The sequence below is a fragment of the Chiloscyllium punctatum genome, chromosome 23 (genome assembly GCF_047496795.1).
Source record: "Chiloscyllium punctatum isolate Juve2018m chromosome 23, sChiPun1.3, whole genome shotgun sequence".
Lineage (NCBI taxonomy): Eukaryota > Metazoa > Chordata > Chondrichthyes > Orectolobiformes > Hemiscylliidae > Chiloscyllium > Chiloscyllium punctatum.
The window spans coordinates 83,239,314-83,258,195 of record NC_092761.1 but is presented as its reverse complement, the minus strand read 5'-3'; the positions used below and the strand labels follow the sequence as shown (position 1 = coordinate 83,258,195).

Here is an 18,882-nt window from a genome sequence, read left to right as displayed (position 1 = left end):
CTTTCTGACCCGCAGATAGCAATCATTAAGGACAGGCAACAACACTTCCTCCATGATAATCCTCAACACCAGTGCCATGCAAGGCTGCATACTCAGTCCCTTGCTAAACGCCTTATACAAACACAACTGTAACCCAATTCAGCTCTCACTCCATTTACAAATTTGCTGATGAAACCACTGTAGTGAGTCAGATCTCAACAACGACGAGACAGAGTACAGGAAAGAGATAGAGTGCTTAGCAGCATGATGTAAAGACAAAAATCTCTCTCTCAATGTCAGCGAAATGAAGGATTTGGTCATTAACTTCAGGAAGTGGAGTGGAGGACATGCCCCTGTCTGTATCAATGATGCTGAGGTGGGGATGGTCAAGGGCTTCAAGTTCCTCGGAGTAAATATCTGTCCTGGTCCATCCACATGGATGCTATGGTTAAGAAAGCACACCAACTCCTCCACTACCTCAGAAGACTAAGGAAATTCAGCATGTCCACAATGATTTTACCAATTTTTATAGATGCTCCATATAAAGCGTCCTATCGAGATGCATCACAGCTTGGTATGGTAAATGCTGTGCCCAAGACCACATGGAATTACAGAGAGCTGTGAACACAGCCCAGTCCATCACACAAACCAGCCTTTCATCCACTGACTCCATCTATACTTTCTGCTGGATACAGAGGGTGAGAAGCAGAGAGAGAGAAGCAGAATGAGAAACAGAGTGTCAGAAGAAGAGGTTGAGAAACAGATTAAAACTTTTATGAATGGTATATGAAGAAAGAAAATTACAATGAATACTTGTAGCCTACTAACTTCAGCGAAGCAACTACATTCCCACCTGCCAACACTTGGTTTTACAATGATCCAGGATCACTACCTAGTGCTTGGCAGTATCTTGTCTCCCTTGCTGTTGACAGTGTGTTCCTCCAGAAACCGGACTGATTCTCTCAGGACCGTGTTGAAGGAGATGTGATGCTCCTCTCGGCATCTCCAGTCACTGTGAAGCAGTTGCTGCTGTCTGTTCAGAACCTCCTTAAACTCCACTCCAATATGCTTTCGCTTCTCAATCTCGGTCCTTATCTGAAAGGATAACACAGGCATGGATTCAGCCAGTCACGTCTTCAATTCCAACCCATTCAGGAATGTGAATTCCAGACACAAGTCTTCAGTTTACAAAAACAACATTTTCAGCTGGGTTCCGAGTGCAATATCAAGGAGTTGTCTCCCTATTAACAGCCACTGCTGTTAACCCTGATCTGTTCTGCCTTCAGAATCTGCTATGAAAGTTATCCAACTTACCAGGCAATGATGGGCTTTTAAACTTCTGCAGGGTATTTACACCTGATTAGGTTACATTTATGTTAGCTACTGTGCCATAGGTACGGGATAATACTGAAAGATTCATTTGACACCATTATAGCTCCTGGTATCTACATATATTACAGTCAGAGGCACTGCTACGTCTGGTAGTACTGAACATTTTAGCTACAAGCTGTAGACTACTTCCTTCAGGGTATCATGACGCAAGTGGTCTCAGTAAGATGGAGACTGAGACCATACACCATTAGGCCACAGTCAAAAAGTGAGGTGCTGGAAAAGCACAACCGGTCAACAGTATCTGAGGAGCAGGAGCGTCAGTGTTTTGAGCATAAGCCCTTCATCAGGAATCAGGTCACATGCTATAATATGGTCATGGTATCATGTGCATGTCTATTAAAGGAAATTCACACACTATCTGAGAGATATAACTTAACAGTTCCTATTAGCTACAATGAGTATGCAACCCATTCTGTAAGCTAACAGTCTTAGTTATGGTGTTTTTAACATTTCCTCTACAACCACTGATTATTGGAACAATTTTAAAGGCGAATATATTTTTGGAAAGGAGGGATCTGGGGACTTGCTCGATCAGCCAATTTCCTTTTATTTTATTTTCTTACTTTTCTACTAGAACTTGCTCCACTTGTGCAAAACCAGAATCCACCATGGAGAACAGCAATCAATAATACAGGCAATCCTTATTTAAGGTTGCCCCTTTTAGCATTGTTTTGCTATAATGTCACTTAGTTCTTAGGACCAAACGTTTCATTGGTACACAAATTGCATAATGCTCAATGTTGTTTACTGACGTGTTTCACTGGACCCATTGCTGACCTCTCTCTCTCTCTCTCTCTTTCTGATACTTCAGGCCACCCTAAGCCTCTAGCTTGTTGAGCTGCATCATACCTAAGGTCCACACTAATCACTCCCCATTCAACAGGCTTCAGTGCTAGGTCCCCTGCTCCTCACCTCTCTGTATCTGCAGCATGCAGGTCAGTGCTGGGCTTGGTAGACCATCCTCTCCTACCCTGACCCACAATCTTGGCAGCATCCCAGCAGCACCCCCTTCCCTCCATCGGCAGTGGCTGGAGGAGCACGGCCCCTGTCACAAGCTGTGGCCCACAGCCAGCAGGAGAGTCATCCGGACTAGAGAGGCCATTACCCCAGTCTCCAGCCCAGACAAGACTCAGCAGCTCCCCTCCTCCATGCGTCCCCATCTACCACTCCCTCGCAATCCACCACAGGAACCAACATCAGAGAGAGACACACTCCCATTGTCCACTAGCCAAGAGGAGGGAAGGAAGTACAGGCCCTGACAAGAAGCACATTCTCAGCAAATAAATGGCCCAAGTAGACCCCAAGGGACATCAGTAGCCAGTAAGAAGGATGCCACGGATCCCCCGAAACACGCCACCAGACAACAACTACAGTGTGGCTTGGAACCTGTTACAGTCTCAGCCTGTGGCCCAGAGCCCAGTGAGCACTCGTTCCTACAGAAGTCAGTGCTTCACCTCAAACTATGTTTTTTTAACACAAGTTCACAATTTTTAGGAATAACACCCCAACTTTAAATGAGGACACCCTGCATGTACTTGAGTCTACTCCAAGTGTCCATGACTCATCTTCAGGTTGGAATCGTTAAAAATCTGGAAGCTAGAGCAAAACAACAGCCAGTAGAATTTGGAGCCTAAAAACTGTCAAGAGTTTAGGACATAGAGACACAATGGAGAGAGCTTGTCCACTTGAGGAGAGCTGGAGATGTGGAGGAGACTAACGTACAACTCAGGAGTCCTTCATAGCCTTGTCCCCATGTTTAATTAAAGTAATTTTTCCTTTCTCATTCAGATCTACTCATCTCATTCTAGTTGCACCCTGTAAGAAAGACCTATGTATCGATTTTCATTGGCACAATACTATTTGATGATATGTATATTGATTACTTATTGCAGATAAAATCATAATGTGCCACGTAAGTTAGACATCTTCCATCAAATTTGCCTCTTTAAGATCTTGGGCATCACTTGGAGACATACACGATGAAGAAGTGGCTACAGTCATGTGCGCAATGTTGTGCCAGGAAGATGATTGAGACTGGCAGGACACATGTTTCATCTGCTGGACATGTGCTACCTAAGCGGCAGTGAAATGGGCACCACCAGTTGGGTGAAGAAGAAAGGGACGGCCAAGGATGACCTGGCAAATTATATTTAAGGAGGAACTTCAGGAGTGAGACACCACTGGTTTGGGGTGAAAGAGATAGTGATAGACTGGGGCTGGTGACAGAAGCTTACTGTGTGTTGTACAGTATGCAACTAGAGGAACAAAGTCCAAGTAAGTTATTCTAATTAGCATCCACAAGCTCAAAATGCAATGGCAGTTTTAAAAACCAACCTTGAGGCACATTTTCTCATGCATTTCCATGTCTTTGTTGTTCACATCTACACATCTTCCAGCGAAGTGCATTCTCTCCATCCATAGTTTCCTGAGAGAAGTGGTCTCCTGATCTATTTTTTGGTACAATGTTTTCACCTGTCAAGAAGAGATTTAGAAGACATCTTTATATTGAACTTCTTAATACTTTATTTGACCTCTTGGTTCCCTTTGTGCAATGGTCATAGGACACTGATATGTATGTCCTACATTTTTTTACAATGAAAACTTAATTTAAAAAAATGCAAAACATGGTTCTATTGGGTTGTCAATAGAATAAACAGAAGTGAGTATACTTGAATATGGATGTGAAAGTTTCAGTGTCAAGTCAGAAATATTAATTAACAAGTTGCAATATCAAATTACACTTTCACGACAAGTGTCAGGCAATGAGCACCTCCAACAAGAGAGCATCTAATCATTGCCCCGTGATATTCATGATTACTGAATGCCCCACTGGAGGTTACAATTGACTAGAAAGTGAACATAGCCAGACTTATATATAGATCATAGAATCCCATTCGGCCCATTGAAGCCACACCAAACCCTCCCCCAACTGAAGAGCATCTACCTTGACGAACCCCCTACCTTATCCACGTAACCCTGCAATTCCCCACTGCCAACCCACTCCCCGAACACTATGAGGCAACTTAGCATGGCCAATTCACCTAACCTGCACATCTTTAGACTGTGGGGGGAAGCCGAAGCAAATCCACGCGGACACAGGGGGAAAGTGCAAGCTCCACACAAACAGTCACGAGAGGCTATATTCGAGTCTGCATCCCTCATGATGCAAAGCAGCAGTGCTAACCATTGAGCCACCGTGCTGCCCTACATATCACAGCTACAAATGCAAGTCAGAGGCTGTCATTCTGCTGTGAGTAACTCACCTCCTGTCTCTCCAATATCTGTCACCTTCTACAAAGTTCAAGCCAGGAGAAGGGATGGGTGCAGGAGTTCCAACACCAGCTAAGAATCCCAGCATCATCCAACACAGAGCAGTGAACTTGTCTGGCATCCAATTCACCACCTTCAACATTCTATCCCTTCATCACCAACACACCTGTGCACCATCTACAAAATACACTGCAGTATTTCACAAACACAACTTTGGCAGCGCTTTCCAAACTTTCTCCACCATCTAGAATGACAAGGCAGCAGATGCATAGGAACATCACAATTTGTAATATTTCCCTCCAAGTCACATACCATCCTTATTTGTGACTATATCACTCTTCCTTCCTGGTTGCTGGGTCAAAGTTCTAGAATTTCATTCCGAGTGGCATCATGGGGTTCCTACATAGCAAGGACTGCAGCAGTACAAGAAGGGACTCCACCAACTTCTCAAAGGCAATTGGCGATAGACATTAAATTCCAGACCAACACACCCACATTCCATGAATGAATAAAAAAGAAGCCAAGTTATCACCTCACACCTGGCAATTTTATGAAACAACAAAATTGCTTTTGAAATAATTCGCTGTGTTGGAAAAGACGATGGATATAAATGTGAGGGAATTGTTTAACTGAAAGCTCTTAGTGGGTGGCACGGTGGCACAGTGGTTAGCACTGCTGCCTCACAGCGCCAGAGATCCGGGTTCAATTCCCGCCTCAGGTGACTCTCTGTGTGGAGTTTGCACATTCTCCCCGTGTCTGCGTGGGTTTCCTCCAGGTGCTCTGGTTTCCTCCCACACTCCAAAGATGTGCAGGTCAGGTGAATTGGCCATGCTAAATTGCCCGTAGTGTTAGGTAAGGGGTAGATGTAGGGGTATGGGTGGGTTGCGCTTCGGCGGGTGCGGTGTGGATTTGTTGGGCCAAAGGGCCTGTTTCCACACTGTAAGTAATCTAATCTAATCTCTTTCTGAGGCTACATCAATGTACACAGCTCACCATATGTCTTACCTCATTCTTATGTTGACTTAATCTGATAGACACAGCAAGTGATTGCTTCAGCAGAATTTGATAGAATGTGTTGGCATTAAAGGACTCCAGGTCAATTTGCTTCTCATAATCCCAAAATTCATCATTTTTCAGAATAGAATCTAAGATAAAATAGTTCTTATTTAATTTCTGAAAGAAATTGTGAAGATCGAAAAAGATCTTAAGAGAACTTGATCTGTGGGATCTTGCTGTGTATGAATCACTGTGATCCCGGGTATGCTTGTCGTACTGCAAAGAAAATCATTATAGATGAAATACTTCCAGGCATTTAGAAATGTCAGAACTTAATTGTATTAATACAAGTCTTTCTCTCTAAATTAATTTTACTTTGTTTAAATAAATTCATGACCTACCTTAAATGAAGCTGCTCAGTACAAAATGAAAAGTCAGCAATCCATGCAGCTAGATGCCAATTCACATGACAGGTAGGATCTCATCAGTCATCTAGAATGAATTCTTGATACATGCGCTTTGTTACTATACATCTGTACAGTTGTGACGTCTGATTGCGGTTGACTTGGAATTAAATGCCAAGTGGCAGATGGAGTTTAATTTAGATAAATGTGAGGTGCTGCATATTTGAAAGGCAAATCCAGGCAGGACTTACACACTTAATGGTAAGGTCCTGGGGTGTGTTGCTGAACAAAGCGAACTTGGCGTGCAGGTTCATAGTTCCTTGAAAGTGGAGTTGCAAGTAAATAGAATAGTTAGAAAGCATTTGGTATGCTTGCCTTTAGTGGTGAGAGCATTGAGTTGGGAGATCATGTTGTGGCTGAACAGGACATTGTTTAGGCCATTTTTGGAGTACTGTATGCAATTCTGGTCTCCCTGCTTTGGAAGGATGTTGTGAACCTAGAAAGGATTCAGAAAAGATTTAAGAGGAGGTTGCCAGGGTTGAAGGGTTTAAGCTATAAGGAGAGGCTGAATAGGCCGGGGCTGTTTTCCCTAAAGTGTCGGAGGCTGAGTGGTGATCTTATAAAAGTTTATAAGATCACGAGAGGCATGGATAGGGGAAATAGACAAGGTCTTTTCCCTGGGGTCAGGGAGTCCAGAACTAGAGGGCATAGCTTGGGAAAAGGTATAAAAAGGACCTAAGGGCCAACTTTTTGACACAGAGGGTGGTGCGTGTATGGAATGAGCCAGAGGAAGTGGTGGAGGCTGGTACAATTACAATATTTAAAAGGCATCTGGATGGGTATATAAATAGGAAGGGTTTAGAGGGAAATGTGCCAAATGCTGGCAAAGGGGACTAGATTTATATGGGATACCTGGTCATCATGGACGAGATGGACCAAAGGGTCTGTTTTCATGCTATATGACTCTATGACTCAGTGATACTTACCATCTCCTTGTTCCCTATCATCTTCATTCCCCTCAATTTGTTCCTTGAAGTGTAGACTCCGATGGAATTTTTTAATGGTGGTGACAGCAGCTCCTTTCGAAGAGTAATCATCAAAGTTGTACACTTTGTGTAGTTCCCGATAGGTTGGTTCAACAGTTGCTTTCTCAGGCCATTTGCACTTTCTAAAGAGAAGCTGAAGAGTTGAGCTTAAACAAAATTTTCCACCCATCAAATTTATCATTTCATGCTTCTTCCTTTCTAGAGGAGAGTACGGTACAAGTTCACCTTGAACCAAACAAACTGTGAATGCTACAAATCAGAAACAAAAACAGACTTTGCTGGGAGAGCTCAGCAGGCCTGGCAGCATTTGTGAAGAGAAATCAGCATTAACGTTTGGGGTCCGGTGACCCTTCCTCAGTCCTGCTGAGCTTTTCCAGTTTTTTCCCCTTGAGGGGAGGCTTGGCCATTTTCCTTCAGATCCAACAATCATTTCACTATTCTCAATAAAATTGATTATTGGATGGAATATACATCTGGCAACCATCATAAGAGATCCTGTTTGGTTCTTCTGCCCAAGTTAAATTTATTCCCATTACTTCACACTGAGATACCTCTCCACAGGAACCTTCCAGTACCTCAGCCCAGTGGCCATTACTTGGACACCAGCAGAGACTCCAGTTGAGGTTGCCAGAAAGTAGCTAGGAGGCAGGCACCTTGCTTTCCTTTTTTGACTCTGACATCCAGGAGTGCTGAAGCCAATTGTAACATCCAGTTCATATTCCCCACCAAAGTCTGAATAAGTGACATTATAAATGATTATCCTGCCAACCTGGAATAAAATAAAAGACTTACATTTATATAGCACTTTTCATGTCAGAAGGGCGTCCCAAGTACATTTCAGTCAATAAAGTACTTTGGAACAGTTAGTCATGTGGGAAAAGCAGCAGTTAATTTGTGCATTGAAATTGCACCAAGAGAAAATAAGCTTCATTAAAATGACTGTTTTCATACACTGTTTTTGTAAATTAATGTCTCTTAATTTAATTGAAAGAAAATATAGTGAGCGATTTGCACACAGCTTACAATATATGTGGAGTATTCATCTGTTACCTTCTTGAGGTAAAAACCCGAATTGTTCTGAAAGGTTTGAGCAGAGCTTTCCTAAATTTTTTTAATGATGCCAAATTCATCTTATAATGCATATTCAAATAGAGCTGCCATATATTTCTTCTTTTGATTAATGGGTTTTAGGCATTGCTGGTTAGTTCAGCATTTATTTCCCATCCCTACTTGTCTGGAAGGCAGTTAAGAATCAATTACATTGCTGTGGTTGTAGAGTGAGATGTAGGCCAGACCAGATAAGGATGGCAGATTTCCTTCCATCAGTTAACCAGGCAGGATCTTATGACAATTGAAAGTGAGTACATGGTTGCTATTTGGTTCGTTTTTCAACTCCACATTTTTACTGATTGCATATTTCACCATTTACCACGGTGAGATTTGAACCTATGTCTCAGAACATTAACTTTAGGTTCTGGGTTATGAACCCAAATAAATGCCTCCCTTATTATTCAGGTAATATTATGCAGTGACACCATGAAATCACATAGATCAAAGTTAGGGATGACCAGCCGAGGAGCAACATCTCCCAATTATGTTAACAATTATACTCAGTGGTTAGCACTGCTGCCTCACAGTGCCAGGGACATTGGTTCGATTCCAGCCTCAGGTGGCTGTCTGTGTGGAGTTTGCACATTCTCCCCGTGTCTGCTTGGGTTTCCCCCAGGTGCTCCGGTTTCCTCTCACAGTCCAAAGATGTACAGCTTAGTGACTTGGCCATGCTAAATTGCCCATAGTGTTCAGGGATGTGTAGGTTAGGTGCATCTGTCAGGGGGAAGTATAAGGTAGGAGAATGGGTCTGGGTAGATTACTCTATGGAGGGTCAGTGTGGACTTGTTGGGTCAAAGGACCTGTTTCCACACTGTAAGGATACTATGATTCTATGAATTATAATTGGATGCCTTGCTTACCAATAATCCTGCATAAACACCGACTATTATGACTGTTGCTAACAGCAAGCTGGAAATGAGGAGCCAGTCTGGTTTCAGCAGTAAATCTGGGTTCCTGCTGATACCGATGCGGATCATGTTTCTAGCTGTGGTTGGGAAGAAGGGGCCTTCTTCATAGCACTGGCCCCCGACAGGCATCACTCGGATATACTGGAAAAAGAACAATTGACCTGTGAATATTTCTGTTGCGTGAGGTAATGGTTCTGACATGGTTCAAGCTGAAGACTGCAGTAAGCTCTACCAGATTGGATGACAGCACAAGGACTTTAGTGAGGAAAGGCAGAACAGCTGTGGATCTTAAAGGAGACTGACCTACCGACCAGATCTCTCCATAATCCTTATAACAATGTCCATTACACCAATGTAACATGTAGCCGTTTTATATCATGCAGCAAATTAGACTTAACTTAAGACAAGAACCTCTTCTATTAGATGACCAAATAGTTTTGCTCCATCAGACAAGACCAAGTGGGGCCTGCAGATCCCAACTTAAAAAGATGGTGACAAAACATCTACTTTATTGGAACCAAAGGTCCAGCTGACTGATACACACAGTGCCAGCAGTAGTCATCTGAACATTTAGTGAAACTGTTTTATGTTAACAATTTCTCATCAAGAAGTCAATATAATCACTGTGTTTTTACAAAGTTCACCATGAAGGAAATCGTAACTTTGGAATTTAATGGCTGAAAATTTAATTCAGAAATGCGGAGTACTTTCAAGGTACATTGCATGCGAACACCTTGCATCATTAAAAATTCAGAACTAAGGGTTCAGAGACAGAGAATCAACATAAGAGCAATAATTGGAACACATACCATCTTCTTGTTAGGGTCCTTGTTCAGTTGGAAGACATGCACCCCAGGTTGTCTGAAGCGATACAATAAAAGCCAGGATGTGCTTGAGTTGGGTTCCATCTCCTCTGCAAGGCCACGGAATGGTCCCCAGTCAAACTCACTATTAGTGTTGTAAAGATTTTCACTAGAAAGTAAAAACAATTCAGTCTTTCTCTTGCTAATTTTGTTTATCAACTTTGTGTATAAACCTCACGAAAATGTTTGGATATTATTAGTGTCTCCTGTCTCCAGGCGTCCCGTCCAAATGGGTGATGGTCTATGAAACCTTGACCAATGTGTAGTGATAGATATAAAGGTTGAATAACCTTCATTGCGTGGTAACAAGACATTCAGCTCAACCAGTCTCTGATGGTATTTACCCTTCACACATGAACACTTTCTCATGCACTGAGACAATTTCTTTTCTTATTCTTTTATTCTTCTAATGAATCTGAAAATTGAACATAGTTTCTGCCTCAGTCACTAATGAGAAAAAGAATTTTCTAATCGTACAACTTTGTATAAAGTAATTTTTCAGTGTGTGTGTTGTAAATACCTTAATTTAATTCTGAGCTTATAACTCTCCAGTCTCACATTCTATTTCTACATCTGTGCGCTCTATCATTCCATATTACAAACAGGTAAAGTTACCTGTGTCAATATTATTCTAATGATAGAAGATTCAATTTTAAAGAGAGTTTTTCTTTTTCTTTGCCACATGCTTATCAATTCTCAGGTAATAATTTTCCTAAAATCACATGCTGGGATATTAAATCGGGTGAATAGTGCTAAAAGATGTTAACCGATGAACTATGATACATACATATTGTACACAGGGTAATATCCACAGGACACAGTGAACAGGATAATACTCCCAAGGTGGATGCAGGTGGTGGGGTTGAAGATGCCAAAAAACAGAATGCCATTCGTGGTAGAGTCAACAAACTTTCTTGACCAGCGAGGTTCAGGATCACCAGGACTTCGTGATGTTGCATTATCTAAGGGATAATAGACACACAGTCTGAGAATAAATTCAAAATGAAGCCTCACGCCAAAGAAGAATAAGTGTGGTTCAGAAAAATCCCCTTTTTGTGACAGAAAGTAGATTAGATCAGGTTAATGGATGATTAGATTAGATTCCCTACAATATGGAATCAGGCTATTTAGCCCAATAAGTCCACACCGACCCTCCGAAGAGTAATCCACCCAGACCCATTTCGCCACACTTATACTTTACTAATGCACCTAACACGATGGTCAACTTAGCGTGGCCAATTCACCTGATCTGCACGTCATTGGACAGTGGAAGGAAACCAGAGCAAATCCACACAGACCCTGGGGAGAATGTGAAAACTCCACACAGACAATCACCTGAGGCTGGAATTGAACCTGGGTCCCTGGTGCTGTGAAGCAGCAGTGCTAATCACTGAGCCACCATGCCACCCAAGAGATTACAAACAATAATAAAGAACAATAAAGTTATAGCAGGAGATACACAAGCAGTGACAAAATGGTAATGAGTGTGAAGTGATATTTAAATAATACATCAGTACCTGGAGACACATTTATTAATGGATGATGTTGCAGGTTCATCTCCAGCAAATTCTTTAACTTCATGGGATCTGGATCATAAACACCCAGAAAACCTGCATCTGAAAAACATGATTAAGTACAGATATCATTTTCTACCTATTCTGTACGCCTTGAACTGTAAGCTTGCTAAATGACAAAATTAAGCATCAGCAATACATTTTCATTATTCAGCCATTTGTAGTCAGAGTACTCAAGGGCTGCTTCTTTTTCAAACATGGATCATAGCATCAATGAGAAAACAGGGCAAAGAATTTACTGAATGAGATGGAAGTAGGCATCGTAAAACATACAAAACATTAGGGTAGATCTTGAAAAGGTTCAGACTGGTGGCATGACTGGACAGACCAAACAACCGAGAGTAGGCTTAAAGTCCAACTAAAATTGCACTTCTGGCCTACTTTCAATGAGAAGTCTCCAGCAAAGAGGATGTTGGTCAGATCAACGAAAACTCCGGGGAAGCTGACAGTCGGGAAGAGACTGAGGGTGGGCTGCCTTTAGAGTCTTTAGTGGTTCTGTAGAACTACTCGTGTTCCTCCAGGGTCCACTTGCAGGTGGGGCAAGCATAAAGAATCCTCCCTTTTTGGTCATAGCTTCCAGCGGTCTTTTCAGGATCAATGGTTCAGTTATAAATTGATTGGAGTATGAGCAGCCTAACTTTGGGAAAAGGCCCTGAGACAGGCATTTGGTCCCACATTTCTGTTAATAATGAACCAATGCCTGGTTCTAGGCGACATCAAGGATTCCAGAAAAATTGCCTGTCTCAGAATAATATCAAATCTATTTCAAGTCATCGCTGTGACTAAGGATGTAGCCCCACAAAAGAAAAGGTCATTCTTCCCATCCAGGAAACAGTTCAAACATTCCTATTTCTAACACATTGTGTCTAATCTCTGCCCTGTCACATCATAACCAACTTCCCTTTTGAAAGGTTTCAAAAAGAAATATCTTTAGTGGAAGGATTACCTCAACAAGAACTATATTTCTTAATCCAACTGAACTGCAAAGATACAAGAATTATATTTCTCAATCCAGCAGAACAGCAAAGATACAAGCCCTTGATTTCAGTTCATTGCCAATTTATTCAAACATTAGCTTCCTCCCTCAGTAAAGGACAACCATTGTGTTATCGCTTATTGAAGCAGACCAGGGCTTAGTTCGTGTGTTTGTGTCTAAATGAATAGACCAACCCATGAACACACAATAATGGGAGTGAAACTTAGTAATCTCTCCACCTTTAGGAAGCTGAGATTTGAGAGAGTGCTGTGTCTTTTATAAAGTCGTACAGTACAGAAACAGACCCTTTGGTCTGAACATAATCCCAAACTAAACTTGTCTTCCGTGCCTCCTCCTGGCCCATATCCCACCAAACCTTTCCTGTTCTTGTACTTGTCTTTTAAACATTGTGACTGCACCTGTATCCACCATTTCCTCAGGAAGTGTATTCCACATGCGAGCCACCCTCTGTATAAAAAAATTGCCCCTCATGTCTGTTTTAAATCTCTCTCCTCTCACCTTAAAAATATGCCCCCTAGTCTTGAAATCTCTCATCTCAGGGATTACTATTAACCCTATCTATATCCCTTATGATTTTATAAACCTCTATAACATCACCTCCCAACTTGCTCTGCTCCAGTGAAAAAAGTCCCAGTTTATCCAGCCTTTCTTTGTAATTCAAAGCTTCCACACCTGTCAACATCCTGGTAAATCTCTTCCGAACCATCTCTAGCTTAGTAAGTTCTATGCAAGTGCACACAATAGATTCTTACCAGACATTTCCACCAAGTGCACTGGTTGTTGCTGGTGACACTGGCCTCCCTCGATGACATTCCTGCTGTTCAAAACTCTTCCAATACTTTTTAAAGGCAAATCAATCTAAAGAGACACATATAGTTCTGTTGTATTGAAACAATTCCATGTTTTTAACCCCTAGCATTGCTGATAGGTTTACAGTGGGCAAATTACCTCAACATCAATTCTTCCACGAGATGCACAGGAGCCAGTGTCAAAAACTTGTGGGGACATCAGATCTGAGCTCTGTCGTGTTCAATGTTACAATCAGTTAATGTAACAATCAGGAGAAAGTGAGGACTGCAGATGCTGGAGATCAGAGCTGAAAGTGTGTTGTTGGAAAAGCACAGCAGGTCATTCCTGAAGAAGGGCTCATGCCCAAAACGTCGATTCTCCTGCTCCTTGGATGCTGCCTGACCTGCTGCGCTTTTCCAGCAACACATTTGCAGCTCTAATGTAACAATCAGTTCTGTTCACTGTGTAATGGGAGATCAATTGATGGAGATTAAACCCAACTTTATCTCATGTCAAAGTCTACGTGTTTCAAGTAAGGTAAGGTCTCAACCTTGACATACTCAGAGTTAAAATTTCATTGGTTCTACAACAGATGAGGCAACGTATTCGACCAGATCGCTGTCCAGCAAGTGAAGAGGACAATCATCCCACTGGAGCATGAACCCTGGTTGACAATATCCCTCTCTCGTACAGAGGTGCTGGAACTAATTTCACTCCCTTTCCTGCCACCTGTCTTCAATTAGTTAACTCAACTATCAGAAGGATGTGGTAAAACTTGAAAAGGTTCAGAAAAGATTTACAAGGGTGTTGCCAGAATTGGAGGATTTCAGCTATAGAGAGAAGTTGAGTAGGCTAGGGATGCTTTCCCTGGAGCATTGGAGGCTGAGTGGTGACCTTACAGCGGTCGATAAAATCATGAGGGGTATCGATAGGATAAATTGACAAGGTTTTATTGCTGGGGTGGTGGAATCCAGAACTAGAGGGTATAGGTTCAGAGTGAGAGGGGAAAGATATAAAAGGGGCCTAAGGGGCAGTTTTTTTACATAGAGGGTGGTGCATGTGTGGAATGAGCTGCCAGAGGAAGTGATGGAGGCTAGTGCAATTGCAACATTTAAAAGGCACCTGGATGGGTATATGAATAGGCAGGGTTTGGAGGGATATGGGCTGGGTGCTGGCAGGTGGGACTAGATTGGGTTGGGATATCTGGTCAGCATGGATGGGTTGGACCGAAGGGTCTGTTTCCGTACAGTATATCTCTATAACTCTATGATTCTATAACACAGATGAGAGCAGACGCTGGTTATTTCTTTGCTGGAGTTCAGTAAAATGAGGGGGATTTCATAGAAATCTCGAAAAGTCTGACAGGACTAGAGAGGGTAGAAACAGGAAGAATGCTCCTGATGGTGGGACAGTCCAGAAACAGGGGTCACAGTCTAAGGATACGGGGTAAGCCATTTAGGACTGAGATAAGGAGAAATTTCTTCACCCAGAAAGTGGAATTCACTCCCCCAGAAAGCAGCTAAGATGGAAACTTTGTGTGATTTCAATAAGGAGTTGGATATAGCATTTAGTGCTAAATGGACTGAAGCATATGGGGGAAAAGTGGGAACAGAGCACTGAGTTAGATGATCATAATGAATGGTAGGGCAGACTCGAAGGGCCTATTTTCTATGTTTCTACATTTAACTCAGTCAGTGCAATCACCAGATGAACCAAGACAGAAGCTGCTTTCTTTTCAATAGATCCTGTCATTACCTTTGAACCATCTCTGAAAGTGATACGGAACTGTGCTCCTCTTTCACAAGCGATCTGCAGCCTGCTCCACTGTAACTGCCTGCATTTCCAGTTGCACACTGAGTCCAACCTCTGTGCCTGACAGAGACACAGGCCGAGAACTCGATCAAACCCCTGGTAATCGACAGGGGAAGCGCAAACCTGTGACATAACCAAATATTCGGTTATCTTAGATCAGTTAAAACAGCGTGGCAGAAATATCAAAACAGCTGCATTGCAATGTACGATAATGACATTTGTTTGGACCGATGTTTCAGTACGTGAACTGTTCAAAGTCACATGAAACATTGTGGGAAATAAAAGTAAAATAATGTGGATGCTGAAAATCTGAAATAAAAAGCAGAAATTGCTGGAGAAACTCAGCGGGTCTAGCAATATCTATAGAGAGAGAAACAGAGTTAACAGCTTGACTCCAATTTGGCCTTCCTCAGAGCATTAACCTGTTTTTCAAACACTTGCCCCATGTCTCAGAACACAACCTACTCTACCAATGGAAGTATTACTTTTCCTTATGATTTTACTGAAAACATTAATATTATTTTTCACAAGTAATTGTAGCTGCTTGACTCTAGATGGATGTAAAAGGAGTTCAAACAAGATAAAAGTGGGCATAACATTGACAATGGGGAGTGGTTGTTACTGGCGATGCCCTTGTTGACTATCAGAACAAACATCAGAAAAACATTACAAGGAGAGTGACAGAAGGTCCCATCAAACCAAAACTGCACTGCGTTATGTATTCTGCTGAATATTCCCACAAAAGATGGCCAGAGTCTAATAGTTATATCTAAAGCTGGCGATGATGTGCGGTTGAAGTTTACAGAGTGGTGTGGTCCCCATCCCCTGGTGAAAAAGCCAGGGTGGGAAGAGAAACACCCCATGATTCTGAAGTTTACCCCATACCAATTTAATGCTGAGCAGCTTTAATTACTCCAAGGAGAGACTGTCACAGGAGGACGCCTCATCTTAATTTCCACATCTTTCTCGTCTCTGCAAAGGCAGATGGTAACATTGCCCACTGCTAGAACTGTAGGCAGACCCACCGAGAGCCCAGGGAACTCAGGGTCAGTGGGGTATCTTGGAAGTGCAGTGCTGGGGTCAATGGACAGGAAGAGGATTAAAGATTAAAGTGGAAGGGCAAATAACCTTTGGAGGATTATTTCCATTGGATCCAAAGGGACCTAAAGGCAATCCCTCCTCGCATTGCCTAGCTTACTACAAAGGCCTGGGTGTCCCTCTGCAGCTGGTAAAATATTAGCAACTGTAGGATGGGATCCTTAAATGGCCAATAATTGAGCACTTCAATTCTTCAATAGCCCAAGAGCATGTGCGTTTCCCTGTCCTCTAAATATGGCAATTATTTTGGGGGTGGAAGATGTCAGGAAAGCTGCCACTGGGTTTTATGAACTCCTGGCTAAAGGTATGAAGGAATAAGGTAGGAGTGGATTAGGGTATTGAGCGCAATGATCAGCCGCGGTCATGTTGAATGGTGCAACAGGCTCAAGGGCTCAAATAGCTCGCTACTGCCTCTACATTCTATGCTTTTATGTCTCATTACTGTACCATGTAACCCTCCTCACTGGGTGCTGGGGAGCAGGTAATCAGTGTGTTTGAAGGTTTGTGATGTGAAAGGTGAAATAAAGCTCTGGTTAGGAAAGTCTATGCCTAGATTCTGTCCAAATAATCTTTTAACTTCTTTTGTTTGGTGGCAAGATGCACATTCACTATCCATCCCATGTTGCCCTTAAGGAAGTGGTGGTGAGCTGCCTTCTTGAACTGCTGCAGATGTAGGTAACCCCACAGAGCTATTAGGGAGGGAGTTGCAGGATTTTGACCTGGTGACAATGAAGGAAAGGTGATATAGTTCCAAGTCAGGACGGTGTACGATTTGGAGGGGAACTTGCAGGTGTTGACGTTTCTACATATCTGCTGCCTTTGTCCTTCAGGTGATAGACATTCTGGATTGGAACATATTGAGTTTCTCCACATTACTCCAGAGACAACATCTCTAAAGCTATGCTCTGGGATGTCCCGTGCTCATGAAAGGATCTTGATTAAGTCCTTTTTGGATACACACCTTCAGAGAACAATATTCTTTCCACTCATCATTTGTGAGACAGACTCCATCCTGATTTCTGCTGGTCCCATCTCGGCAGATATTGTACAGCTTTCTGACGCATGCTCTTGTTCCTTTAGATACCAATCGGTGTCTCAAAGCACATGTGCAATGAGAATCACTAGGCTAAGAAAGATCCAATCATTAATTTGTATAAAACACATCCTCCCTGTCTAACAACTGTGAGGATAAGTTGGAAGATGCCTCAGAGCTCTTGACAGAGGGTGGGGGAATGGAAACAGAGTCACAGTGACTGAATGGCAAAAAGCTCGGTCAAAATGATTGGTTTTAACAAAGTTGTAATGGAAAAGGAATAAAGAGAGAGCAGAGGGGCGCCCAGAAGTTTGAGACAAGGAAGCTGCTGGGTTCCTCGATTAATGCTAGAATGCTTGGAAGGCAGATATACGAAAGACCAATGTCATGGGATCGATAGGTGCAAAGGAGGTTGTCAGCAAGGACATGAGTGGGAAAGCCTATTGCAGGGTCAGGATATGGTGTCACATTTCGTTCTTTTCTGTATTGATCCTCCTGTGGTTCTGGAACTTTGCTTTAGTCAGCTTTTGTCCATGGGGCTACATAGGCCTGAGTTGAACTTGTGGTTAAAACAAATGACCCACTCCCTCAAATCCCATCATTCCTCACTGGGAGATGACACTGCCTTTCTTTTCTTCTCTCATGGGATCTGCATGTTTCACTGACAAGGCCAGGACTTATCATCCATCCCTATCTGCCCAAGGCCATTTCAGAGGACAGTGAGGATGCACCCACATGACTAGGCTTCTGGAGTTACATGTAGGCCAGACCATGTAAGGATGGCAGATTACCTTTCTTAAAGAAAGATCATTATTGAACCAGAATAAATTATTTTGAAACAGCAATCCATGATAGTTTCAGGATCATTATTGCTGACACAAGTTTTCAATTCCAAATTTATTAATGAAGTTGAAATTGCACCAACTGCTGGGGTGGCCCACGTCTCCAAAGCCTAGATCTCTGGCTTACTAGGCCAGTGATATCACTGTGGCACCACCAACTCCCACAGGGGCAGGTAGCCTCATCATTTGAAATTGGGCAAGCATCTGGTGGTTTAGGGTAGGATCTGCTTTGCATTAGCAGCATAGTTTTAACAGAGGATGGACTGGGCAGTGGAGACTAAAGTTGGCCATCAACATTCTTAATGAAAGTTGATTGACATCAAATGCACTGCAAATGTCACAAGTTGGAAATTACTAAGCACAAGACTGTATTGCTTTCTCATGCAATAAGAGATCAAGAAGTCAAATGGTTTAAAATGAGAATGTTGACATTGCTACCTGGAAGATCTCCCCTTTCTGATGGCAAACACAGATGTCCTGTCCTTCTTCAGACTGCTCAGCCTGGGAGCCACAGAAGAAGCAGGCTCCCTGGCCTGTTAAATGGTTGAAGTAGTTTGTAGGACATTTCAGGCAACTGTCAGCACTCACTGCTCTTTCGCTCGGATTGTAAGTACCTTTCGGACAGGGGATTGGCTCAGGGCTTGCCTGAGGGCAGTAGTGACCTGCAAACAATTGTGGAGAACATGATTTCTTTCATTGAATTATCCATTCTGACAAGTTGTGTCCTTTAGCAAACTCTGTATAGCAGGCTCTGAGCAAATAGTAGCTC

General features: G+C 42.6%; 1 protein-coding gene across 1 annotated transcript in view; it reads right to left on the bottom strand.

The window, feature by feature from the left end:
• The window catches only part of LOC140494012 (uncharacterized), a 62,899-nt gene that overhangs the window by 42,914 nt on the left and 1,103 nt on the right, over positions 1-18,882 (bottom strand). The window contains exons 2-13 of the mRNA XM_072592944.1: positions 15,084-15,263; positions 13,488-13,559; positions 13,292-13,397; positions 11,486-11,584; positions 10,756-10,930; positions 9,915-10,077; positions 9,058-9,246; positions 7,028-7,220; positions 6,039-6,049; positions 5,647-5,913; positions 3,706-3,843; positions 872-1,074 (exon numbers count right to left, since the gene is read on the bottom strand). Of these exons, the coding sequence (XP_072449045.1) occupies positions 872-1,074; positions 3,706-3,843; positions 5,647-5,913; positions 6,039-6,049; positions 7,028-7,220; positions 9,058-9,246; positions 9,915-10,077; positions 10,756-10,930; positions 11,486-11,584; positions 13,292-13,397; positions 13,488-13,559; positions 15,084-15,263 (1,796 nt within the window). The remainder of the gene's footprint in view (positions 1-871; positions 1,075-3,705; positions 3,844-5,646; positions 5,914-6,038; positions 6,050-7,027; positions 7,221-9,057; positions 9,247-9,914; positions 10,078-10,755; positions 10,931-11,485; positions 11,585-13,291; positions 13,398-13,487; positions 13,560-15,083; positions 15,264-18,882) is intronic.